General features: G+C 35.6%; 1 protein-coding gene across 6 annotated transcripts in view; it reads left to right on the top strand.

The window, feature by feature from the left end:
• The window catches only part of YTHDC2 (YTH domain containing 2), an 83,191-nt gene extending 61,436 nt beyond the window's left edge, over positions 1-21,755 (top strand). For 5 of the 6 annotated variants that reach the window (XM_023197651.2, XM_023197661.1, XM_023197674.1 and 2 more), the window contains 7 exons: positions 630-739; positions 2,463-2,755; positions 5,336-5,513; positions 17,549-17,752; positions 18,508-18,690; positions 19,810-19,897; positions 19,990-21,755. In XM_023197651.2, coding sequence (XP_023053419.1) covers positions 630-739; positions 2,463-2,755; positions 5,336-5,513; positions 17,549-17,752; positions 18,508-18,690; positions 19,810-19,890 — 1,049 coding nt within the window. In that variant the 3' untranslated portion in view covers positions 19,891-19,897; positions 19,990-21,755. The remainder of the gene's footprint in view (positions 1-629; positions 740-2,462; positions 2,756-5,335; positions 5,514-17,548; positions 17,753-18,507; positions 18,691-19,809; positions 19,898-19,989) is intronic. The other variant, XM_023197677.2, reaches the window with a different exon arrangement.
• Positions 21,756-27,704: the final 5,949 nt, after the last annotated feature.

Raw genomic sequence — 27,704 nt, 5'->3', positions numbered from 1 at the left:
ATAATATGTTCTGTATTAATTTTTATAATCTTATTTTCACCTGATCTTGCAGATAGATTTTTGCTTTCTTCTTTATTAAATTTACATAGGATTATCTATTAATCTTTACAAAGAACTGGGTTATAGTTTTAATTATCATTTTGTCTTTCTAATTCATCTTTTTTTATTTTCTATTTTATTCTACTATTCTTTGGGTTTTATGCTATTTTTCTTAGATATATTTAGCTGTATACTTTTTCTTTTTAAAACTGACCTGTGACTTTATAAGAGTATTGCTTTGGGCACCTTTCATAGTTCTTGATATGTAATGTAGTCATTCCTTCCTTGAATTATGTTCTTTTTCATCCAGTTATTAAAGATTGTGCTTCAAATTTTATATTCTTTTCTTTTTTGTTTTGTTGCATCGTGATGAGAGATTATAGTCTTCAAATTGTCCCTTTTTTTTTTCCTTTTAAATAAATATTGAGATTTAAATAAATATTGAGATCTTTTGGCTTTGAAGAACTTCCCGCACAAATTGTTGTATGTCAGGAGGGTTTGTGTATATGAAGCGTATTTATTCTTCTAAGTTTTTTGCCATAATGTAAGAAGGTAAAAGTGATTTTTTTTTTCATTATGTACTTGGACAGTGGATGGCATTCCCAATGACAGTAGTGATAGTGAAATGGAGGACGAAACTACAGCTAATTTGGCAGCCTTGAAACTTGATGAGTGGCTCAATTTCAAACTAGAGCCAGAGGTAAGTTGCTTTCAAGTAGTATAATACATTTCTTTTATTCAGTTAGTGTGAATTGATATATAGTATGATAAGAATTTTTCCTTTACTATTGAGCCCTTAGTATCAGAGAATACAGCTTGTTTTTCAGTTTTCATAGGGACCTCATTCATTCTCTTCTGTATTGGAGTTTATTCCAACAGAGGACTTGGAAAACCTAGTTGTAGCTCATTATTTAAGCAAGGTAATTGTCTTAGTCTGTTGTTGCTGCTATAGTAATTTATAAAGAACAGAAATTTATTTCTCACAGTTCTGAAGGATGTTAAGTCTGAGATCAAGGTGCTGACATCGGGCAAGGGCTGCTGAACCCTGCCTCCTCTAGAGTGGAGGAATACTGTGTCCTCACACGGCAAAAGGCAGAAGGGCAAGAGGGGATGAATTCCCTCCATCAAGCTCTTTTATAAGGATACCTAGTCCCATTTGTGAAGCCAGAGCCCTCATGACTCAGTCACCCCTCAAAGGCCAACACCTCCCATTACTATTGCATTGGAGGTTAAGTTTCAACATGAAGTTTTGGAGGGGACAAAAACTTCTAACTATAGCAGTAATCCTTGAATATTTCTGGATATATAAGAAAGTATTGAGTATCGGGTACACAGGAACTCCCTTTATTTTGTATAACTATGTTTCTGAGAGAAAGATATGATTCCATACTATTTTCTCTTTTTCATATACTTCTGAATTGGGGGTTTGAGGGAGGAGGAATGTTTCTTTTCAAATTACAAATTTTTGTGACAGAGCCTCCCCTTGATTCTATCTCTACTGTTCAAGATCATTCTCTATACATTTTTGGGAGGCGCCAAGCTGTCAGTAGTTAACACTGGCTAGGTTTACTATTTTAGCATCCATTCATTCATCACTTCAACCTACCTACACTCTCACTTCCATTCCCACCAATCCATCACTTCACTGAAACTGTACTTGCCAAGGTCAACTGTGTCCTTCGTGTTATCAAAGTCAGTCTGCTGTCCTGGATAAATGGGACCTCTCTATATTATTTATCACTATTGTCCATATCCTCCTTTTTGTACTCCTGCCCTTCACCAATTTTCTTCCTTACTCCTGCCCCAAATTCTTTGTCACTAGTTACTGTAACATTAATCTTTCTTAATTCTTTCTCTGTAGTCAGTCCTTCTTAGTTGTTTCACAGACCCCGCCATATGTGTTTGTGCTTTAAATTTTAAGTTGTCTAGCACTTTGTGTCTTACTCTTATCTTCTTACTCCCTCTGTACAGTCCCCGGGGACTTTACCTCTATGTGTATATTTTGCAATAATTTATGAACTGGTGACTTTCAAGTTTAGAGCTGTATCTTAGACCTTTCTATGAATCCAGCTGCCTTCAGGACATGATCATTTGGATGTTCTACAGGCACTAAAATAACACTATGAACTACACATATTTTTATTTACCCTGCTGCTACTTTTCCAGTATTAATCACACTCTACCACAACTATTGTTTACTGTCTTTCTTATTAGACTATTTAATTTGATTTTGTGTCTTAGTGCCTAAAATATAATAAATAAATTTTATTTCATTCACCCATTAAAAATAATGAAATTGGTAGTAAATTATATGAAATGTGAAATATGTTTATTGGAAACAGTTGCAAACTAATGGAAACTAATCAAACAAGTGTTTTGCATATGTGATATTCATTTGCTTGTATCTATTTGAACTGTTACAGGCAGCTAGTTTATTGCTGCAGCTCAGACAGAAGTGGCATAGCTTATTTTTACGCCGAATGAGAGCTCCATCTAAACCTTGGTCTCAAGTTGATGAAGCTACCATAAGAGCAATTATAGCTGTTTTAAGCACTGAAGAACAGTCTGCAGGTTTACAACAACCATCTGGGATTGGTCAAAGGCCAAGGCCTATGTCTTCAGAAGAGCTTCCTTTGGCCTCTTCTTGGAGGTCAAATAATAGTAGGAAAAGTTCAGCAGATACTGAATTTTCTGATGAGTGTGCTACTGCAGAAAGGTAAATTTATGACATTTTACCAAAGTGGGTCACTTTTTCTTCAGGAAAATGAATTATTTATCTTAGAATCATATGCTTTTATAATATTTAAAGATTACTTTTTTTATAATCTAAGATCCATGAAAAGGTAGCAATAACGTGCAAAGAGTTTTCTACTTGTCCAACTTAATTCTTCTAAGTATTGTGAATATGAATTTTAAACTATTGGTATCTGTCAGTTATTTAATAAGGCAACTCTTTGTCAGGAAAAGGTCAAAATATCTAATTTCTAGAATTGGATCTCTCAAAAATATATAGTTATTTTAAGATTATATATTTTACTTGATATATGTGAAGTAACATTTTACCTAGATACCCTGAGCTGTACTGGCTATGGCCGTTTAGAAGAACAACCTCCTTATAAGCCTTATCTAGATATCAGTACTGCTGACTAGCATTCTTATAGAAAAGTACTTCAGTCAGTGACACATGCAATGCCAGTTGTTGGTGTGAGGGATCTAGAAGTGTACAAAACATAAGATCTCCTCCAGAGGATTTACATTTGATTGAGGGGAGGCATATAATAAACAAATTTACTGTCATATGACAACATTTCTGTTATAATTTAGCCAAATTCTTCTTTTGTTCATTTGCAATTAAATGTGGTGGTGTTTTTGTTTATGAATATTAATGAGACACCTCATACTGAATTATTTATGTAAAAAATATATTCCAGTAATATGATAGTGGTTACAGTAAATCATTGGCCATGATTCAGAAGTGTTTCTGGTTATAAAAATGTTTGTTAGAATCAAATTTAAGTTATTTTATATCAGGTTTTCACCTTTTTAAAATTCATAGCAAAAAACATTCTTGGCTATGAGGCTAGTTTTGGCAATACTGTAGAAAAGTCTCTATAATAAGAATTTGATTTTATAGTTAAACTGAAAATAGAAACAATGGAAACATTAAAAATACATAATGCTTACTGTTTTTCAAGGATCAGGTGGGGTTTTTAGTACCTTTTTTTGATCAGATTTTTGCATATTTGAATGAAATATAAAGGCTTAATATCATTTAAGACTTTAATTAAAGAGGAATAAAACATTGGTTTCCATGTTCTTCAGATACTACATTTTAGTAGTAATTTAACCAGTTCCCAAGGAAAGCTTGTAAAATGCGTGCCTGAACCTTTCTTTCTGGTCTAGACCCTGCTGAGAAAAAGGGAGACTAAAAAGTATATTTTTTACTTAGATACGCCCCACTTTTTGAAAATATTGTTCTAGAATTTTCTTGAGCATTAGTTATTTAGAATGTGGAAATATATTTCCGTAGGAATTATTCTGTAGCAGAGTTATTCCTAAACCAGCCTATGAAAAATTCTGTTAGATTCAAGAAACATGACATACTAATATATAATGCATGAGTGTTCCTTGTATGCTGATGCAAATGAATCAATAATGTGAGACAATTGAGGAAATTATAATTTTATTGGGATTGGTAACCACTTTGGTTATGTAGGCACAATGCACCCATTTTAACAGATGCATATTTAAATATGGAAGGATAAAATTACATGATGTGTGGGATTTACTTTTAAATATGTAAGCCAAAACAGAAAAGAAGCAAGCAAGAAAAAACAAAATAATGTTAGATAAATCAAGTCGGTGAAATGTTCAAGAAACTAGGTCAGTGGTACTGTGAGATGTCCTACGTTCTGGATTTGTCTCTGCTTTTTCCTGGCACTATTTATTTCTATACCCTATGTATCTTTTATTTTTTATTTATTTTTATGTTTTATTTTTTGAGACAGTCTTGCTTTGTCGCCCAGGCTGGAGTGCAGTGGCGCGATCTCAGCTCACTGTAACCTTCGCCTCCTGGGTTCAAGCAATTCTGCCTCAGTCTTCTGAGTAGCTGGACTTGCAGGTGCACGCCACCACGCCCGGCTAATTTTTGTATTTTTAGTAGAGGTGGGGTTTCACCATGTTAGTCAGACTGGTCTCGAACTCCTGACCTCGTGATCTGCCCACCTCAGCCTCCTAAAGTGCTGGGATTACAGGCGTGAGCCACTGTGCCCAGACTCCATACCCTATGTATCTTATGTAAGCTGGTGGTTAGCTCTCAGGGCTTGATTGGATCCAATGTTTTAACAATAATATTTTATAGGTGGTGTTGTGAACTTTATATTGCAATACATCAGGAAGCACTTAATGTCTGATTGTCCCAGAAAGACCCGTACTTTAAGAAAAATTATGAAATTCCTGAACTGCCATGTTTGTGGCATTTATTCATAGAATTTTAGAATAGAAAAATCTTGGAGTTTAGATATAATCCTTTTATTTAACAGATAAGGAAATTAAAGCTCCAATAAGTTAAGAGGCTTGCCCAGGATCTCATACCTAGTTAGGTGTAAATTTAGAACTGTCATAGACATCTATATTTCCTGACCTTAGTATTTTTAAATAATATTCCATAAATCATAAGATCATTGGGACTTTGGATTAAAATGGCATCTGCTTTGTATTATAAACTTATACATAACTGATCTTTGTATTACGAACTTATGTATAACTGATCTTTGCTTCCTCCTTCTTGCTCAAGAATACTGATGAAATCTCCATCTCCAGCATTACACCCACCTCAGAAGTACAAAGATAGAGGAATTTTACATCCTAAACGAGGCACCGAGGACCGATCAGATCAGTCTTCTGTGAAATCTACAGACAGCAGTAGTTACCCAAGTCCTTGTGCTAGTCCTTCTCCTCCATCCTCAGGAAAGGTAGAGTATCTGAAAGAAAATGTAGTAAGGAACAGATTTGTAGCACATGTAATGCTAGGTAAATAAAATTGTAAAACAATTAGAGTACTTTTCTAATTGTGGCCTCTTTTCTAGATGTAAGTTGAAGCTAGCAAACTTGATACACTTTGAGTAAATGTAAAATTTTTCCTGTGTGCCAAATACTTCTAGTTATTACCATCTTGGGGTATTTTAGAATGTTTTAAAACTATAGATCATTCACTACTGGCACGTAGTTAGGCTGTTTATTATTTGTTTCCTATTTGTTTCGAACCTTTTTTTTTGAGATGGGGTTTCACTCTTTTACCCAGGCTGGAGTGTTGTGGTACAATCATATCTGCTGCAGCCTTGAACTCCTGGGCTCAAGTGATCTTGACACCTCAGCTTTTGAGTAACTGGGACCACAGGTGTATGCCACCATGCCCAGCTGATTAAAGAAAAATTCTTTTTTTGTAGATGCGGATCTCCCTTTGTTGCCTAGGTTGGCCTCAAACTCCTGGGCTCAAGTGATCCTCCCATCTCAGCCTCTGAGTGGCAGGCATTACAGGTGTGAGCCATCATGCCCAGCCCTTTAGAAACTTTTTTGCTAAAATAAATAACAAAAAGATTAATTTAACTTTGGTTTATAATTTCAGAATTGAAAACAGTGGTTTCTGTCTGTTGTTAATTGATTTCTACAGTGGTTATATTCAAAAAACAAGATGGGATAGGGTTAGGAAGGTAGGAAATGTTGATATGGAATTGAAAACTGTACCTTTAAAAAAACTTGTAATAAGAATAATTTCAAATGTTCATGATGTGATTACTTTTACTTTCCTGTTTTAGTAGCTGAGTAGGTATTTGATTAGAGGTTATTTAGCTGCATATTGTATTTTGGTGAATGTGTCTATTGAAATACTCTTTGTTAAATAAGAGGAAAATAAATGTTTTTGTAGATTTGCATTCTTAGGTTTTGAAGTTTTTTGGTTTATTTATACACCTTTATTCAGGTGTAATTTACAATAAAGTTCACCAGTTTAAACTGTATAATTTAATGAATTTTGACAAATGTAAACAATCATGTAACTATACCACAATCATCTACATATTTCCATCACCCCTACTCCCTGGTAACCCACTGTTCTGCTCTTTGTCCCTTGAATTTTGCCTTTTCTGGAATTTCCTGTAAATGGAATCATATATATGTAACGTTTTGTGTCTGGCTTATTTCACTTAATAGAATCCTTTTGAAATTATATTAAGTGAAATAAGCCAGACACAAAATGCTACATACATAAGATTGAATGTATCAACAATCTATCCATATTGTTGAGTATATTATTAGTTTATCTTATTGCTGAGCAGTATTCCATTTCTAGATAGACTGGTTTGTTTTTCCATTCATCAGTTGATGGACATTTGGGTTGTTTGCACTTTTTGGCTGTTATGAATAAAGTTGCTAACATTGTACTAACTGGTACTAACATTCAAGTTAAATCTTTGTGTCTAAATATGTCTTCTATTCTTTGGCAAATCCCTAGGATTAGTATCGTTTGAGTTGTTTGATAAATGTATATTTAGCTTTACAAGAAACTGTCCAACTATTTTCCAAAATGACAGTACTATGTTGCATTTCCTTTAACAATCTTTAAGAGTTCCACTTGTTCCATATTCTTGACAGTATTTGGCATTATTAGCCTTTGTAATTTTAGCCATTCCAGTTGGGTATGTAGTAATAGGCCATTATAGTTTTAATTTGTATTTTCCCAGTTACTAATGATGTTGAGCATCTTTTCATGTGCTTATTAGCCATTGTGTATCATCTTTTTGAAATGTTCAAATTTTAGTTCACTTTTTGTTGTTAGTTTTTGGTGATTTGTCATCTTTCACTGAGTTGTAAGAGTTTTCTGTATATTCTGGGTACAAGGCTTAATTATTATATGTTTTGCATATAATAATATATGCTTATTTAATATATTTTTAATATATTATTAATTATATAATTAAATAATATAATATAATATATAATTTAATATATTAAACATTAATATATAATGTTTAATATAATAAAACAATATGTGTTAGATATGTTGTTTTTCCATTTCCTTAACAGTATCTTTTGAAGAGCAAATGTTTTTCATTTTGATGGAGTCCATTTCATCAACTTTTTCTATTATGATTCGTATTTTTTCTGTACTAAGAAATTTTGTGTACCAAACCCAAGATCATAATTTTCTCCTGTGTTTTCTTTTAGAAGTTTTCTTTTCTTTTATTTTATTTATTTATTTATTTATTTATTTTATTTTATTTTTTTATTATTATTATTTTTTATTATACTTTAAGTTCTAGGGTACATGTGCATAACGTGCAGGTTTGTTACATATATATATATGTGCCATGTTGGTGTGCTGCACCCATCAACTCGTCAGCACCCATCAATTCATCATTTATATCAGGTATAACTCCCCAATGCAATCCCTCCCCCCTCCCCCCTCCCCATGATAGGCCCCAGTGTGTGATGTTCCCCTTCCCGAGTCCAAGTGAGCTCATTGTTCAGTTCCCACCTATGAGTGAGAACATGCGGTGTTTGGTTTTCTCTTCTTGTGATAGTTTGCTAAGAATGATGGTTTCCAGCTGCATCCATGTCCCTACAAAGGACGCAAACTCATCGTTTTTTATGGCTGCATAGTATTCCATGGTGTATATGTGCCACATTTTCTTAATGCAGTCTGTCACTGATGGACATTTGGGTTGATTCCAAGTCTTTGCTATTGTGAATAGTGCCGCAATAAACATACGTGTGCATGTGTCTTTGTAGTAGCATAATTTATAATCCTTTGGGTATATACCCAGTAGTGGGATGGCTGGGTCATATGGTACATCTAGTTCTAGATCTTTGAGGAATTGCCATACTGTTTTCCATAATGGTTGAACTAGTTTACAATCCCACCAACAGTGTAAAAGTGTTCCTATTTCTCCACATCCTCTCCAACACCTGTTGTTTCCTGATTTTTTAATGATGGCCATTCTAACTGGTGTGAGATGGTATCTCATTGTGGTTTTGATTTGCATTTCTCTGATGGCGAGTGATGATGAGCATTTTTTCATGTGTCTGTTGGCTGTATGAATGTCTTCTTTTGAGAAATGTCTGTTCATATCCTTTCCCCACTTTTTGATGGGGTTGTTTGTTTTTTTCTTGTATATTTGTTTGAGTTCTTTGTAGATTCTGGAATTTAGCCCTTTGTCAGATGAGTAGATTGCAAAAATTTTCTCCCATTCTGTAGGTTGCCTGTTCACTCTGATGGTAGTTTCTTTTGCTGTGCAGAAGCTCTTTAGTTTAATTAGATCCCATTTGTCAATTTTGGCTTTTGCTGCCGTTGCTTTTGGTGTTTTAGACATGAAGTCCTTGCCCATGCCTGTGTCCTGAATGGTACTCCCTAGATTTTCTTCTAGGGTTTTTATGGTATTAGGTCTAACATTTAAGTCTCTAATCCATCTTGAATTAATCTTCGTATAAGGAGTAAGGAAACGATCCAGTTTCAGCTTTCTACTTATGGCTAGCCAATTTTCCCAGCACCATTTATTAAATAGGGAATCCTCTCCCCATTTCTTGTTTTTGTCAGGTTTGTCAAAGATCAGATGGTTGTAGGTGTGTGGCATTATTTCTGAGGACTCTGTTCTGTTCCATTGGTCTATATCTCTGTTTTGGTACCAGTACCATGCTGTTTTGGTTACTGTAGCCTTGTAGTATAGTTTGAAGTCAGAGAGCGTGACGCCTCCGGCTTTGTCCTTTTGACTTAGGATTGTCTTGGCAATGCGGGCTCTTTTTTGGTTCCATATGAACTTTAAAGCAGTTTTTTCCAATTCTGTGAAGAAACTCATTGGTAGCTTGATGGGGATGGCATTGAATCTATAAATAACCTTGGGCAGTATGGCCATTTTCACGATATTGATTCTTCCTATCCATGAGCATGGTATGTTCTTCCATTTGTTTGTGTCCTCTTTGATTTCACTGAGCAGTGGTTTGTAGTTCTCCTTGAAGAGGTCCTTTACATCCCTTGTAAGTTGGATTCCTAGGTATTTTATTCTCTTTGAAGCAATTGTGAATGGAAGTTCATTCCTGATTTGGCTCTCTGCTTGTCTGTTACTGGTGTATAAGAATGCTTGTGATTTTTGCACATTAATTTTGTATCCTGAGACTTTGCTGAAGTTGCTTATCAGCTTAAGAAGATTTTGGGCTGAGACGATGGGGTTTTCTAAATACACAATCATGTCATCTGCAAACAGGAACAATTTGACTTCTTCTTTTCCTAACTGAATACCCTTGATTTATTTCTCTTGCCTGATTGCCCTAGCCAGAACTTCCAACACTATGTTGAATAGGAGTGGTGAGAGAGGGCATCCCCGTCTTGTGCCAGTTTGCAAAGGGAATTTTTCCAGTTTTTGCCCATTCAGTATGATATTAGCTGTGGGTTTGTCATAAATAGCTCTTATTATTTTGAGGTACGTTCCATCAATACCGAATTTGTTGAGCGTTTTTAGCATGAAGGGCTGTTGAATTTTGTCAAAAGCCTTTTCTGCATCTATTGAGATAATCATGTGGTTCTTGTCTTTGGTTCTGTTTATATGCTGGATTACGTTGATTGATTTGCGAATGTTGAACCAGCCTTGCATCCCAGGGATGAAGCCCACTTGATCATGGTGGATAAGCTTTTTGATCTGCTGCTGAATCCGGTTTGCCAGTATTTTATTGAGGATTTTTGCATCGATGTTCATCAGGGAGATTGGTCTAAAATTCTCTTTTTTTGTTGTGTCTCTGCCAGGCTTTGGTATCAGGATGATGTTGGCCTCATAAAATGAGTTAGGGAGGATTCCCTCTTTTTCTATTGATTGGAATAGTTTCAGAAGGAATGGTACCAGCTCCTCCTTGTACCTCTGGTAGAATTCAGCTGTGAATCCATCTGGTCCTGGGCTTTTTTTGGTGGGTAGGCTATTAATTGTTGCCTCAATTTCGGAGCCTGCTATTGGTCTATTCAGGGATTCAACTTCTTCCTGGTTTAGTCTTGGAAGAGTGTAAGTGTCCAGGAAATTATCCATTTCTTCTAGATTTTCTAGTTGATTTGCGTAGAGGTGTTTATAGTATTCTCTGATGGTAGTTTGTATTTCTGTGGGGTCGGTGGTGATATCCCCTTTATCATTTTTTATTGCATCTATTTGATTCCTCTCTCTTTTCTTCTTTATTAGCCTTGCTAGTGGTCTGTCAATTTTGTTGATCTTTTCAAAAAACCAACTCCTGGATTCATTGATTTTTTGGAGGGTTTTTTGTGTCTCTATCTCCTTCAGTTCTGCTCTGATCTTAGTTATTTCTTGCCTTCTGCTAGCTTTTGAATGTGTTTGCTCTTGCCTCTCTAGTTCATTTAATTGTGATGTTAGAGTGTCAATTTTAGATCTTTCCTGCTTTCTCTTGTGGGCACTTAGTGCTATAAATTTCCCTCTACACACTGCTTTAAATGTGTCCCGGAGATTCTGGTATGTTGTATCTTTGTTCTCATTGGTTTCAAAGAACATCTTTATTTCTGCTTTCATTTGGTTATGTACCCAGTAGTCATTCAGGAGCAGGTTGTTCAGTTTCCATGTAGTTGAGCGGTTTTGATTGAGTTTCTTAGTCCTGAGTTCTAGTTTGATTGCCCTGTGGTCAGAGAGAAAGTTTGTTATAATTTCTGTTCCTTTACATTTGCTGAGGAGTGCTTTACTTCCAATTATGTGGTCAATTTTCGAATAAGTGCGATGTGGTGCTGAGAAGAATGTATATTCTGTTGACTTGGGGTGGAGAGTTCTATAGATGTCTATTAGGTCCGCTTGGTGCAGAGATGAGTTCAATTCCTGGATATCCTTGTTAACTTTCTGTCTCGTTGATCTGTCTAATGTTGACAGTGGAGTGTTGAAGTCTCCCATTATTATTGTATGGGAGTCTAAGTCTCTTTGTAAGTCTCTAAGGACTTGCTTTATGAATGTGGGTGCTCCTGTATTGGGTGCATATATATTTAGGATAGTTAGCTCTTCCTGTTGAATTGGTCCCTTTACCATTATGTAATGGCCTTCTTTGTCTCTTTTGATCTTTGATGGTTTAACGTCTGTTTTATCAGAGACTAGGATTGCAACTCCTGCTTTTTTTTGTTCTCCATTTGCTTGGTAGATCTTCCTCCATCCCTTTATTTTGAGCCTATGTATGTCTCTGCATGTGAGATGGGTCTCCTGAATACAGCAGACTGATGGGTCTTGACTCTTTATCCAGTTTGCCAGTCTGTGTCTTTTAATTGGAGCATTTAGTCCATTTACATTTAAGGTTAATATTGTTATGTGTGAACTTGATCCTGCCATTATGATATTAATTGGTTATTTTGCTCATTAGTTGATGCAGTTTCTTCCTAGCCTCGATGGTCTTTACATTTTGGCATGTTTTTGCAATGGCTGGTACCTGTTGTTCCTTTCCATGTTTAGGGCTTCTTTCAGGGTCTCTTGTAAGGCAGGCCTGGTGGTGACAAAATCTCTAAGCATTTGCTTATCTGTAAAGAATTTTATTTCTCCTTCACTTATGAAGCTTAGTTTGGCTGGATATGAAATTCTGGGTTTAAAATTCTGTTCTTTAAGAACGTTGAATATTGGCCCCCACTCTCTTCTGGCTTGTAGAGTTTCTGCAAAGAGATCTGCTGTTAGTCTGATGGGCTTCCCTTTGTGGGTAACCCGACCTTTCTCTCTGGCTGCCCTTAAGATTTTTTCCTTCATTTCAACTTTGGTGAATCTGGCAATTATGTGTCTTGGAGTTGCTCTTCTGGAGGAGTATCTTTGTGGCGTTCTCTGTATTTCCTGAATTTGAATGTTGGCCTGGCCTGCTAGGTTGGGGAAGTTCTCCTGGATGATATCCTGTAGAGTGTTTTCCAATTTGGTTCCATTTTCCCCCTCACTTTCAGGCACCCCAATCAGACGTAGATTTGGTCTTTTTACATAATCCCATACTTCTTGCAGGCTTTGTTCATTTCTTTTTCTTTTTTCTTTTGGTTTCTCTTCTCGCTTCATTTCATTCATTTGATCCTCCATCGCTGATACTCTTTCTTCCAGTTGATCGAGTCGGTTACTGAAGCTTGTGCATTTGTCACGTATTTCTCGTGTCATGGTTTTCATCTCTGTCATTTCGTTTATGACCTTCTCTGCATTAATTAGTCTAGCTGTCAATTCTTCCACTCTTTTTTCAAGATTTTTAGTTACTTTGCGCTGGGTACGTAATTCCTCCTTTAGCTCTGAGAGGTTTGATGGACTGAAGCCTTCTTCTCTCACCTCATCAAAATCATTCTCTGACCAGCTTTGATCCGTTGCTGGCGATGGGCTGTACTCCTTTGCAGGAGGAGATGCGCTCTTATTTTTTGAATTTCCAGCTTTTCTGCCCTGCTTCTTCCCCATCTTTGTGGTTTTATCTGTCTCTGGTCTTTGATGATGGTGACGTACTGATGGGGTTTTGGTATAGGTGACCTTCCTGTTTGATAGTTTTCCTTCTGACAGTCAGGACCCTCAGCTATAGGTCTGTTGGAGATTGCTTGAGGTCCACTCCAGACCCTGTTTGCCTGGGTATCAGCAGCAGAGGTTGCAGAGGACAGAATATTGCTGAACAGCGAGTGCACCTGATTCTTGCTTTGGAAGCTTCCTCTCAGGGGTGTACTCCACCCTGTGAGGTGTGGGGTGTCAGACTGCCCCTAGTGGGGGATGTCTCCCAGTTAGGCTACTCAGGGGTCAGGGACCCACTTGAGCAGGCAGACTGCCTCTTCTCAGATCTCAACCTCCCTGTTGGGAGATCCACTGCTCTCTTCAAAGCTGTCAGACAGAGTCGTTTGCATTTGCACAGGCTTCTGCTCCTTTAGCTGAGCCCTGTCCCCAGAGGCGCAGTCTACAGAGACAGGCAGGTTTCCTTGAGCTGCTGTGAGCTCCACCCAGTTCGAGCTTCCCAGCGGCTTTATTTACCTACTTAAGCCTCAGGGATGGCGGGCGCCCCTCCCCCAGCCTCGCTGCTGTCTTGCGGTTAGATTGCGGCAGACTGCTGTGTTAGCAAGGAGAGAGGCTCCGTGGGCGTGGGACCCTCCCGGCCAGGTGTGGGATACAATCTCCGGTGTGCCGGTGTTACAGCGCAGTATTGGGGTGGGAGTTACCCGATTTTCCAGGTGTTGTGTGTCTCAGTTCCCCTGGCTAGGAAAAGGGACTCCCTTCCCCCTGGCGCTTCCCAGGTGAGGCGATGCCTCGCCCTGCTTCAGCTCTCGCTGGTCAGGCTGCAGCAGCTGACCAGCACCGATTGTCCGGCACTCCCGAGTGAGATGACCCCAGTACCTCAGTTGAAAATGCAGAAATCACCGGTCTTCTGTGTCGCTCGCGCTGGGAGATGGAGACTGGAGCTGTTCCTATTCAGCCATCTTGCTCCGCCCCCCTCTTTTAGAAGTTTTATAGTTGGCAATCTTTTGCTTATACAATTGTTCCAGTACCATTGTTAAAAACCATTTTTTTTTTCCATTGAGTTACTTTGACACCTTTGTCAAAAATCAACTGGCCGTAAATATGTGGTCTACTTATTGGACTCATTAGTTTCATTAATCTGTCTCTCTCTCTCTTTCTCCCCCCCCTCAATATATGATATATATTAATATATTTATGTACTATGTATTTGTATATTATTAATATATTGTATATAATACTATAAAATATATAGTATATTTATATATTTATATATGGTATTTCATATATATATTTGCCGGTGGTACACTCATATTATTTTAGTAGCTTTATAGTTAAGTCTTGAAATCAGTTAATCCTTCACCTTCAATCAATTGTCCTTCAACTTTGTTTATCTTCTTCAATATTGTTTTGGCTGTTCCAGGTCCTTTGTACTTTCGTATAAACTTTAAAGTCAGTTCATCAGTTTCTACAGAAAAATTTTTTGGTATTTTGAGTGGAATTGCATTGAATCTATAGATCAATTTGAAAAAAATCAACAATTAACACTTTTTAGTCTTCTAATCCATAAGCATAGTATATCTGTTCATTATTTGGATAGTCTTTAATTTCCCTCAACAGTGTTTTATAAATTTGAGAGTACAAGTGTTACACATTTTTTGTTAAATTTGTCCCTAAGTATTTAATGTTTTTGATACTGTTTTTTAGAATTTTAATTGCAGGTGTTCATTGCTAGTATGTACAAATACATTTGATATTTGTATTTGCCCTGAATCTTATGACCTTACTTCATTTATTAATTCCATTAGCTTTTTATGCCATCTGATAATAAAGATAGTTTTCCTTTTCAATCTGATTGCTGTTTATTTCTTTTTTACCTTATCTCTCTGGCCAGAGTCTCCAGTAAAATGTTGTTCAGTGTTGAGAGCCACATATCTTTGCCTTGATCTTAGGAGGAAAGCATTTTTTGTCCATTAGTATGGTGAATTCCTTGCTTGATTTTCTTATGTTTATACCTCACTTGGTCATGGTGTTATTTTTATATATTGCTGGATTTGATTTTGTTAAATGAGGGATCTTTGTTCATGAGGGGTATTATGCTATAGTTCTTTTTCGTTACGTATCTTTGTATGGTTTTGATGTCAGAGTAATGCTGGCCTCATAAGATTAGTTGGGAAGTGTTTGTCCCACTTCAGTATTTTAGAAGAGATGTGTAGAATTGGTATTATTTCTTCCTTGAATATTTGATAGAATTCACTAATGAAGCCATTTATTTATTTATTTTTATTTTTTATTTTTTATTTTTTGAGACAGTCTCACTCTGTCACCCAGGCTGGAGTGCAGTGGCGCGATCTCAGCTCACTGCAAGCTCCACCTCCTGGGTTCACGCCATTCTCCTGCCTCAGCCTCCTGAGTAACTGGGATTACAGGCATGTGCCACCACGCTTGGCTAATTTTTTGTATTTTTTAGTAGAGACAGGGTTTCACCATGTTGGTCAGGCTGGTCTCGAACTCTTGATCTCAAGTGATCCGCCCACCTCAGCCTCCCAAAGTGCTGGGATTGCAAGCGTGAGCCACCGCGCCTGGCCAACAGTGTTCTTTTATTTTACACTTTACTCCTTTGTGTTACTGTTTTCATACATTTTGTTTTTATATAAATGCTATAATGTATCATTTTTACTTTACATAGTCAATTATCTTTTATGAAGATTTCAAAGCCAGAAAAATATATTTTTATATTTATTATTTACTAATCTTGTGCTCATTATTCTTTTGTGTTAATACGAATGTGCACTTTGTATTATTTACTTCTGCCTGAAGAACCTCCTTTCTGGGACTCTGGATACACAGATACAAAACCATTTCATATGGTTCCACAGGTCACTGATGTTCTCTTCATTTTTTTCAGTCATTTTTGGTGTCTAATCTGGTGTTCTTTCCTTCTCGTGTGTTTTCAAATGCTGTATTTTCATCTCTAGAAGTTCCTTTCGGGTCTTTTAAAAATTTTCAAAATATATATACACACACACACACGCACACACACACACACACACATATATATATATCTTCTGGCCGGGCTTGGTTTATTTTATGTCTGTAATCCCAATGGTTTGGGAGGCCAGGTTGGGATGATAGCTTGAAGCCAGGAGTTTGAGAACAACCTGGGCAACGTAGGAAGACCCCATCATCTCTACAAAAGAATAAAAAAACTAGTTGGGCATGGTGATGGGCCACCTGTATTGCTAGCTTCTGGGGACGCAGAGGCAGGAGGATCACGTGAACCCAGGAATATGAAGTTATAGTGAGCTATGATTGTGCCATTCCAGCCTGGATGACAGAGTGAGACTCTTTCTCCCTAAAAAAAATTAAGTAAATAATATCTTCCATTTCTCCTCTCATTATGTTCAAGTTTTCCTCTACTTTTTTGAACATAATAAATGTTTTTATAACAGATGCTTTAACATTCTTGTCTCCTAACTACATGAACTCAGTCATCTCTGAGACTGTTTCTGTTTATTACTTTTGGCATTTTTTTTCTTTCACTTTTGTTTCTGTTTTGTCTTCTTGTTATCCAGTACTTTGTGGAGAAAATGTAAGAGTACAAATTTTATATTCCATATGCACATGGGAAATGGGTTCAGATTTGTAAAGAGCTATTAAAAATCTACTTGTAAATGTGTCTGATTGCTCATTGGGTTAGACTTTGTTCTGATTCACAGTTTAGTTGCAATCAGTTGAATCCTTTTGAAGTTTGCTTTTAAGCAGTGTTAGGGTTGGGCCAGAGCAGTCTTTATTCTGTTATTAATTTAGTTCCAATACTAGGGTATGGCCCTTCTGTGGGCCAGTACCATATGTACCATATGTATTACATAGTACCATATGTATTACAGGTTCTATCTGTTCTGGCTGGAGATAACATGAAATATTCCCAGCCATGTGTGAGCTCTAGGAATTGTTTGGTCTACTTGTTTTCCTTTGGATCTTTCCCTAGCCTTGGGTTATTTATCTTTTTTCTCACTCATGTTCAGGTCAGCACTTAGCCAAAAACTTGTGGGAACCCCTCTGTGTTTTCTTTGGAGCTCTCTTGATGTGCAGCTCCTTTCTATCTAACATAGTACATTGCCATGTACAGTAGCCACTTCGGTCTCTGAACTCGTTTCTTTCTGCACAACTTAATGAGACCACTGGACTGTTTTTCTTTGTCCTCTGAAAACTGCCTCCAGGCAGCAAGCTGGAGAAATACTTGTTTTGTTTTCTGATTTTGAAAGTGTATTAAAACATTTTCTGAAAGTATATTTGAGGTATAAACCAAAGTTGGTACTCCAGGATCGTTTGTTTATAAGGGATTTTGAATGCTCTGAAAATGAGTACTTGTTTTTAGCTAACTTTATTTTGGTTGAGTCTTGTATAGGTTTCAGACATGATAGAGCTATTTACATTTGTTGAATATATGGTAAAATATGTTTATGAAGATGTTATTTAATGGAGCCTATTGGTTTTGAAAGGTCAGATTACCTTTCAAGAACTTATGTATTCTTTTATAGGGATCAAAATCTCCTTCGCCAAGACCAAACATGCCTGTTCGATACTTCATAATGAAGAGTAGCAATTTGAGAAACCTTGAAATTTCTCAACAGAAGGGTATCTGGTCTACAACTCCTAGTAATGAGCGGAAGCTAAATCGAGCCTTTTGGGAAAGCAGCATGGTTTACTTGGTATTTTCTGTTCAAGGATCTGGACATTTCCAGGTGAGCCACCCTGAATCAGTAAAATGGGGTTGTTCTGGCTATAGGTTAAATCATAGAGATTTTTAGAAAAACAGCTGGCTTTTCATTGCATCAGAATGCAAGAATGTCTTTTGCTTGATTGAGAATGAGGGATATATTGCATCTCTTTAGAGGATGATAGAACTGAAATCCTCTTTGTTTTTGCCTTGTCTTACCAGAGTCTTTCCAGATAAACTATGTTTCCTTCTGAAGACAACTTTAGATTTACTAATTCTCAGGTGGATTCAAAGTAATGAGAAGCTTGACCTTTTGGTAAAATATTTATTTAAATAGGCCAAGGAAGTTAGTATTGACAATCAATAAACTAAGTATGTTTCTTAACCATCACCCATCTTGACTTAATGTATACCTGAATGTATAAAATAATACATTTATTATTTGATGTTTGTTATAATTTTGGGAAATGAAAGCCTAGAAGTTAACTTGTATCCATTTATCATGGAACAAATATGGACTTAGAACTGTTGCTGGTTTATTTAGAAATCATCATTGATATTTGAAATTGTTAGGAGGCTAGAACTGTTTTTTTCTCTAAAATTTGCTAAGAGCTTTTAATGAAAAATTTAATAAGTAGCTTATTTTTTGTTTTTGTTAGGTTTCTGTTATTTTAATATTATATCTTTATCTTAAAATTTTAAAAACTTAGCCTTCTCAGATAAATTTAGACATGTTAATCTCCTCCTCACCTCTATTCCTTCCTCCCATTTTACCTACAGGGATTTTCTAGGATGTCTTCCGAGATTGGAAGGGAAAAGAGCCAGGACTGGGGCTCTGCGGGACTAGGAGGAGTATTTAAAGTGGAGTGGATACGAAAAGAAAGCCTTCCCTTTCAATTTGCACACCATTTACTCAATCCATGGAATGACAACAAGAAAGTGCAGATAAGCAGGGATGGGCAGGTATACAATGGCATTTTTTTAAAACTTTTATTTCTGTTTGTTTTCTTGTTATCTAGTGCTTTAATTGAGAATAAAATGTAAGAGTACAAATTTTACATTCCATATGCACATGGGAAACAGGGGTTCAGGTTTGTAAAAAGCTAGTAAAAACCTACTTGTAAATGTGTCTGATTGTTCGTTGTAATCAGAGTCTCAAGATGACAATAGTATTTAACTTCTCTTTGGCTTTAATTATGTAAAGTAAATAACCTTTTATATTCTAGTGGCTTGTTTATTTCTGTAATGTTTTGCTTTGTCTTCATGATGCTACTTACATGCATTTTAAGCTAGTTAAGGTGATGGAAATTTATATATATTGATCAAATACTATGCTAGCTGCTTTATAAGATATAATTTATTTCTTATGATTAAATTATTAGTCCCATTTTATATAGGAGAAAATAGACTCAAAGATTAGTTTTGCCTAAGGTTACACAGCTAGTAATGTATCTGAACCAGTATGACTCGTTTCAAATCACTGTGTAAAAAGTGTTTAGGTTCCTCTTAAGTGCTTATCATAGGTATCATTCCATAGGAGGACTATAAAGTGGCATTCTTTTCAGTTGTGTGAGAATAATTTCATTTTTATTCTGTAATGATTTTGAAGAAATATCTGTTAGAAATAATTCTTAGAAGAAAAAATATTTTAATAATTTTCAAGATAAGAAGATGTAGTTGCTTAAGAGAGTTTCGTGGGAAAAATCCAACATCAAATATGCTAAGTTTCACAGTAAACCTTTGGAAGTTCCAGCTGAGTGCTTTTGCTAAATCTCTATTAAAAACAAAATCCATTATTTTTAGGTAGAAACAGTTCCAGAAGGACTCCATGGGAATCTGTTGCCATTTTGTCACAAAAGTTGAGAGATTTTGCAGATTAACTGTAATCTTAAATCTGGAAGTCAACTCCATAAACCTTAAAGCAAAGAATTAGAACAATTCATACCATATGATTTTAGCATACTGTGGTAGGAAAATGAAATTTAAAGTGTTTTTCTTACATTTTTATCAGTATAGGTTTTGGTCATTAAAAATTTTCAATCCAGTTATTTTTATGTTTATTTTCACTTCTGATTTATCCAGGAACTAGAACCTCAGGTTGGCGAACAGTTGCTCCAGTTATGGGAACGTCTTCCCTTGGGTGAAAAAAACACAACTGACTGACACTCAGGTTATACCATCTTGACTTTGAATATTGGCGGTATTAGTGATCATTAGGAACTTTTCAGATTATTTATCTTTTTTTTCCCCCCTTTCTTCTAGAACTCTTAGCTGTGGAAGAACATCATGCCTATTTATAACCACTGAATGCACTGACTTTCAAAAACTGAGATGGAGTGTGTGCTACGAATGGGCTTTTTAACACTTTTAGAGTGTAGCTTTAGAACTACCATCTTCATATACAAGAGAAAGGAATCATTTAAATTTTTATAGTGATCATAGAGAATGATTATATGATGTTTGTAATGAATAAAATAGTTTCATCATTTGGCACAATAGCAGTTATTTTAAACAAACTTAATTTGAAGTTAAACATTTCATTTTTAGAAACACCGAATTACAGTTCTTACTGATGACTTTTTAATGCAGAGTAAGTTGTTTAAGAAAGACCTGAATATGTCAGAACATCTGAACACCATTTTAGAAGAGTCAACTCTTAAGGTTATCATTAGAAAACAAATACGTCAACACCTATGAAAAGAAGCGGGGAAAACAACAGGGACAACAACAAAAAACCACTGAAATTCTACAAATGTCCCTTTTAAAAATCGTATGTGCTAAGGGCTATTCATTCTGCCATTTTTAACTTGAGACACATTAAGAAATAAGATGGATGTTCTTTTTCTGTGATTATGAAATGCAATAAAATCTGAATATGGGGCAAAGTTTCTTCCTGATCAGATTAGATTAAGTGCTTAATTTTATTCCTAATCCTGCCCCTTTTAACCTGATGTGTACCTTACTCTTTCTTCCCTCTCCCTCCCTTCGTCCTCTCCCCGCTCCTTCCCTGCATTTCTCCCTTCCTCCTCACATCTCTTATATGAGCACAGCAATTATGACCTTTTTGTTTTGGCTACAACTTGATTGAAACAAGTTCAAAATTTAAACAACTTCATATAAGTTTTTAAAAATTCTTAACTGGTAGCTTGCTTGCTGTGTGTCTTCCAAAGTAAAACCTGCAAGCACCACAATTCTAAGTGCCGCCTTCCATTTTTTCCATGTTTTCACTGGCTTATGTTTTCAGATATGATTTTCCTTTTTCACATATATGGTTTAATAAATGGGGGATTTTTTTTTTTGTAAACCTGTGCTAGTGCCAAGTCTCGTATTTCTTTGCCATCTCAGAATTACTTTTTACCACCACTGTTTATAAAATTTCCTTAGAGACTTTTTGAAGGGAAAATAGAGCAACAGGGAAAAATGAAAGAAATGTCTTGGTTACTGAGCTCTGAATAGACAGGTTTGATAGCACTTCTCATGACACATTTTAGTTATAAAAGCAAACAAACATGAGTGTAAATTAAAGACAAAAAGAAAACTCTGGTTTTATATTTGAGAACAAGTGAAAAATCATGGGTCAACATAAAATCTTGAGAACCCTTTTACTTTCTCTAGGAAAGCATTATATAGTGGTGCATTAGTTTAGAAAGTCAGCTATAATGTTGCCTATATTTCTAGTTATTAGCTTTGGGTTTTTTTTGTACTTTAAGACATACCTGTAAATTGAACCTATGTGAATTATATTCCAGTGTATGTGTATTATAGTTCTTTTCCTATTAGAGCAACTTGTGTTTCCCTGATAATGTGTAAATTTTTTAGGTATATACTTAATAGTTTACAATGTTCTAAATTTGGAAAGACTTCAAAAAAAACTTGTTTTAATTTCCATCTGCTTTGTAATATCTAGCTCTATATGTAAATGATGGGTTTGTTGGTATTTAAAATGAATACAACTTGAATGTAATTAAAATGCTGTTTTTTGGAAGTGATAAACTTTAAATATACTTATTAAAATGAAATTCTATTAAGTTATTCAGATCTTATTTCTTATACTTTATAATAAGACTAAGTTAACAATGATCAACAATATCCCCTGAGATAATAATGAATTTCAAACACCTTGAAGACTACTAAATTGATATAGACGGTGATGGTTTGTATTGAAACTCCCTTCCCTGTAAATTGTCTTATTTCAATAGAAGATGGCAAAAATCTCACAACATGTGTTTAGTATAAAATATTTTAAATATTAATAAAATATGCAAAAATAGGAAACTTAAACTATATGGAAACATTTCTAAATATTATATGAATAGTACCTTGTACTTAAATGTTAGTATTTTTCTAACTTTATTTGCAAAGTTCTTGTCTAAACATCCAGGAGAAAGTTAGTTATAGTACAATATCTTTTTTTTTTAATAGTATAATATCTTGGTGTAGCTAACACTACTTTTTCTGAATAATTTAGTTCTTTTCTGTCAGCTAGTTAATGTTTCGTTTCTTTCAGCTAATGAAGCCATCCATTCCGAAAAGGTGGAGCAACTGCTGTTTTACCCAGACATTTCTTTGTAGAAAATGGTAGTAGTATCTTAGATACTGGGGTTCCATCAGTCCTTTCATCTCCCAGAGAATTTTAATATTTGCTTTCACTAATTCTCTGGAAGCAGTTTGTTGTCTTTTTTTTTTTTTTTTTTTTTAAAGCAAGGTCTTGCTCTGTCACTGAGGCTGGAGTGCTGTGGTGAGATCACAACTCACTACAGCCTCGGTCTCCTGGGCTCAAGCAGTCCTCCCACCTCAGCCTCCCACGTAGCTGGGACATGCCACCAAACCATGCCTGGCTAATTTTTTTTTAGAGACAAAGTCTCACTGTATTACCTAGACTGGTCTCAAACTCCTGGGCTCGAGTGATTCTCTGGCCTCAGCTTCCCAAAGTGCCGGATTTACAGGTGTGAGTCACTGTGCTCGGCCATATTGTCCTTTATAATAAATATTTAATATCACATACAGTGACATACTAAGATATAACAGGTACAATTCTTGCTGTCCAGGAGGAGTTAATCTTATTTTGGGTAACAATTTTATTTAAAGTTGTGAGTAACAGTTTTATTTAAAATTGTAACAATTGTGCACTTTTATATCACAATTGTTATAGACAAGGGTTAAGGTATTTAAGAGGAGGATAATCATTGAGGTCTTCATGGTAGAGCTGCATCTGAGCATGCTTTTAAGAAGAGAGAGAATTTGTAAATGGATTGTAACAAAATTAAAACTAGTGAAGAGCTGGAAAAGGACAAGGTGTATTTGGGAATATATAATTCACAGTAGCTACCTGGTAAGATTTTGTGTAAGAGTTTTACAATGTGAAATATAGAGTGTTTAAGAATTAAAGCTAAGAAGTGATCATTGAATCAAGTGGAACTTGAGCTTTAATATGCAGATGAGGTGGCTGTTAAAAATCGTTCCTTGGCTTATACACAGGGTCTGATCAGTAGGTCATTAGTTTTGTAATAGGCCTCAAGAATCTTCATGTTTAGTACCTACTTCAAGTACTGTCATTTCAAATGGACAATACTGAAACAGATTGATAAAGAAACTGTGTTTTAAAGTTCATGTGGCATCAACACAAAATATTCACATTTTGTATTTTATGCAATAAAACAGAGGTGATTGGAGTACTAAAAGTAGAGATATATAATAAAAGATTTACCTTGTTGTAAGATATTATAATGTGTTATATCAAGAAATAGCTTTATATTTAAGGTTACAATACCTGCATTTGATGCCAAGCTCCAACACGAGATGTGAAAACAGCAAACCACTTAACTTTTCTGAGTTCTGATTTCCATGGTTGAAAAGTGAAAATGGTATTTATCTATCTTATAAGACAATTAGAAGGGTCAAATGAGAGTGCTTGGAAAAGTATGAACACTATACAAATATAAACAGTATTATCTGTCTAATAGTGTCCAGCACAGAGAGGGCACTCAAGTGTGGTAGATCCCTAATGTGTATTTATTCACACCTTTTTCTCTACTAAGCCCATTGAGAAATAAAGTAGGAAGAGACTGAAATATTAGTTTTCTTGCTAATGAAGTTGAAGTGAAGATCATGGCTCAGATTCATGGCCACACAAAATTTCTAAATGAAACTATTCCTCATTCATTAAACTTAATCCTATGGTCATAAGCCTCACCTACAGGGACAGGCCACATATCCTGTTGTTGAGGAAGAGAACATGTGCATCTTGAGACCATGAGACCCAAAAAGGAAAATGCAGGAAGGAAGAACTTGAGAATACTCAGTCCCTTCAGAAATCAGTAAGATGATGTCACTTCTGCTGGAGGGAAGGAAACAAGGGCATACGTGCTTTTCTCATTACTTCTCTATGGGCAAGTGTTACTTTATAGTGCAAGCAGGAACTCTGTAGAAGGAGAGCATGTATTTTTCCTCAGGAGACACAAGGCAAAGAAAGGCAGAAAGAATCATCCATGAAGTAGAAGAGTACCAGAGTAACCAGCCCTGAGGATGAGGGAGCAGACTGGTGGAGCTGATCTGTCACTCTGCAGCACTGGTTTTGCAAAGATGTTTTATCTGAGAAGAGATGTTGGTAGATTCAGTAATTTTGGATGTTAAGCTGAAGTGTCTTATGATGAAACTGCTAAATATGCCTATTAACCCATTTATGCTGGAGGTTGGAATATTTTGTGAAAAATTGACCTTGGCGATGACCTTGAGCAGTAGTATATAAATAACTCCCACATGCTTAGTGTTCCAATAATGGAACACTAGGTATAACGGGATTAAGAAGTTCGGCTTAATCTGAGTTACTTGTGTATTTAATGAATACTCAAAGACCATGTATGTTCCTTCAGTTTCTAAGAAAGGAAGAAAGAATGACTTAATGGGTTTTTTTGGGGGAGAATGGACTGCGTGTGCTCAGTTTAACTCTTCCTGAATTCTCCATCTGTGTACTTTTTCTTTAGGCAACTGACAATTTCTTTAGGGGAAATGCATATTCTAACTTAAAATGAAAGAGGGAAATAATTTATATGCTAATATCCTCATCTCACAACTTTTTTGCATGATATTCAAGCCATTTGAGCATAGTATGCTAATAGAGATAAGCTCTTGCAGATATATTCTTCAGTTTTTCCTCCCTCTATATCATATACATATCCTAATCTACTTATATAAATTAAATCAAGACAGCACTTTAACATGCACATTGAAATTCAGTGAATGTTTGATAAATATTTTCAAATCTGCTATGAAGTTGAAAGTCAAGAGTTTATAATATAGATTATCAATGTATTTGACACAAATTCAGAGAGTTCTCATTTAGCCAATTGGAAAAACCCTTTACTTTTATTAATCAAAATGAGAGATCAAGCCTAGAATAATACAAATATATACTCACATACCTGTGCATATATTGTATGCACATGTAGTGGGGACAGGCTTTTGAGTTTATGTCCATAGTAACAAAAAAGCTAAGGCCATTTATTCCATCTATTGCAGTTAGTGAGTATTGGAAATTAGCTTTCAATTTAGTATACTGTAAGTTTTCCTAAGTTGTGCAGAATCTTTTGGTTATTATATGAAACAGTTTCTTCATATTTTTAATTAGCTTTGAGACACAAAAATTCACTGTGCACTTATAAGAAAATACTGATATTTAGGAAATTAAAATGTATTCTCTTAGAGATTATATAAGTGAATGGATGAATAGAGAAAATGTTTATTTGATCAAAACTTTGTGAGGTGGATTATTTTAAACTAGGCTAATTTTGGCAGCTTAACAACTAATGGTAAGAATGAAAAACAAAATAGTACAAAAATTGCTGCTCAGCAATTTCTCAAGATAATATTTCCTAACTTCCTGTCATTCTCAAAGAATATATAGTGGCAAAATAATTACTCTGTGATTATATAACGAAAGCATTGTTCCTCATGCCTCACTGCCCACTCCCTCACCCCTCAATACATGCCATGCTAATATCAACTTTTAAAGAGCTAGAATGGTTATATTAATATCAGACAAAGGAGAATTCAGAACAAAGAATATAATTGGGATAAAGACAGTAATTTAGTAATAATAAAGGATTAATGGATATAATAATCCTAAAAGCTTATGTTCTTAATAAAAGCTTCAAAGTAAAAATTGATAAACTGCAAGGAAAAATAGGTAAGTTGACAATTATAGTCAGATTTCACTGTCTCTCAATAATTGATAGAAAAAGCATAAAATCAGCAAAAAAAGCAGAATTGAAAAACACAACTTAACATTTATAGAACTTAACACATAACAGGAGCAGAATACACATTCTTTTCAAGTGCACATATAATACTTACCATGATAGACGAATTGTGGGCCACAAAGCAAATCCCAATAAATTTAAAAGCATTCAAGTCATACAAAGTGTGTTCTCTGACCACAATGGACTTAAATTTGAAATCAGTAACATTCTACTTTGAACTAGCTAGAAAAAGCAATGTTCTCCCACTGATTTCCTCATAACTTCCAGTATTGACTTTCATTGGATCAATTGGTCATGTACTTGTCTCTACACCAATCACTGTGCTAATTAGTCTCTGTCAAATTTCTTCCCAAACACATGGACCAAGAGTAGATGAGAAATGGTTCCCCAAAGGAACAGCAAAGCCATATTATCACAACAAGGATTCTGGGGCAGGCAGAATTATTAGTTTCCCACTACCAAAAGCTACTTGAACTAATTAATGAGTTTAACAAAGTTCCAGGATACAAAATCAACATACAAGAACCCAACTGTATTTCTATATATTGGCAACAAACAATTGTAAGTTAAAATAAGAAAAAAATGCCATTTGCAAAGCATCAAAAAAGATCAAATATCTAGGAATAATTGGCAAAAGATATGAAAGACCTATACACTGAAATGTACAAAATGTTGCTGAGAGAAATTAAAGATGACATAAAAAACAAAGATTTACTTTTTCATGGGTTGGAAGACTCAATATTGCTAAGAAGCCAGTTCTCTGCAAAATCTATAGATTCATCAGAATCACAATCAAAAGTTGGCTTTTTTGTAGACATGGGCAAGCTGATTTCAAAATTTATATGGAAATGTAAAGGACCTTAGCATAGCCAAAACAACTGAAAAAAGAACAACTTTAGAGGACCCATACATATTTTTTATCTAATTCAAGACTTAAAGCTTTATGCTATAGTTTGGATATGGCTTGTTTGACCCCCTCTAAATCTGATGTTAAAATTTGGTTTCCAGTGTTGGAGATGTGTCCTAATGGGAGGTGTTTGGGTCATGAGGGGAGATCCTAGGTGAATAGGTTAATCCCCCTCTCTCTTGCTTGCTTGCCATGTGACCTCTGCACAGCTGGCTCCCCTTTGCCTTCTGCCATGAGTGGAGGCAGCCTGAAGCTCTCACCAGAAGCAAATACACCATGCTTCTTGTAGAGCCTGCAGAACCATGAGCCAAATAAACCTTTTTTTTTAAATTAATTACCGTCTCTGATATTCCTTTATAGCAACACAAACAGACTAAGACACTTTAGTATACCAAACAACTTGGTTTGTACATAAATGTGAACACATAGAGCAACAGAAAGTAATGGAAAGTCCAGAAATACACTCAACATCTATGGGCAACTGATGTTTTTCACAAGGACACGAAGACAATGTGGTAGAAAAAGTACAGTCCTTTCAGTACAGGAGTTGGAAATTATTTAGGCAGATAGGGTAAGAAAGTCCTCAGTAAACTTTCCTTTTTGTAAAAGCAGCCCCCAGATCATTTCTAACAAAAAGCAGCCTGAAAAATCAAGCCGCAAGCATAAATAAGCAAGTAAAACCTTTCATAGGTTAATACCGGCAGCGGTGCCAATAGAGAAAGGCTAGCTGGGGGCCATGACGTTCAGCATGGTGGCTCCATCTTCACTGTTCTTTGTGAGCCACGTGTACAGTAAGGAACAGACAACGTGGC

The sequence above is a fragment of the Piliocolobus tephrosceles genome, chromosome 4, assembly GCF_002776525.5.
Source record: "Piliocolobus tephrosceles isolate RC106 chromosome 4, ASM277652v3, whole genome shotgun sequence".
Taxonomy (NCBI): Eukaryota; Metazoa; Chordata; class Mammalia; order Primates; family Cercopithecidae; genus Piliocolobus; species Piliocolobus tephrosceles.
Note: the sequence above shows the minus strand (reverse complement) of the source record. Positions and strands in the feature narration are given on the sequence as shown.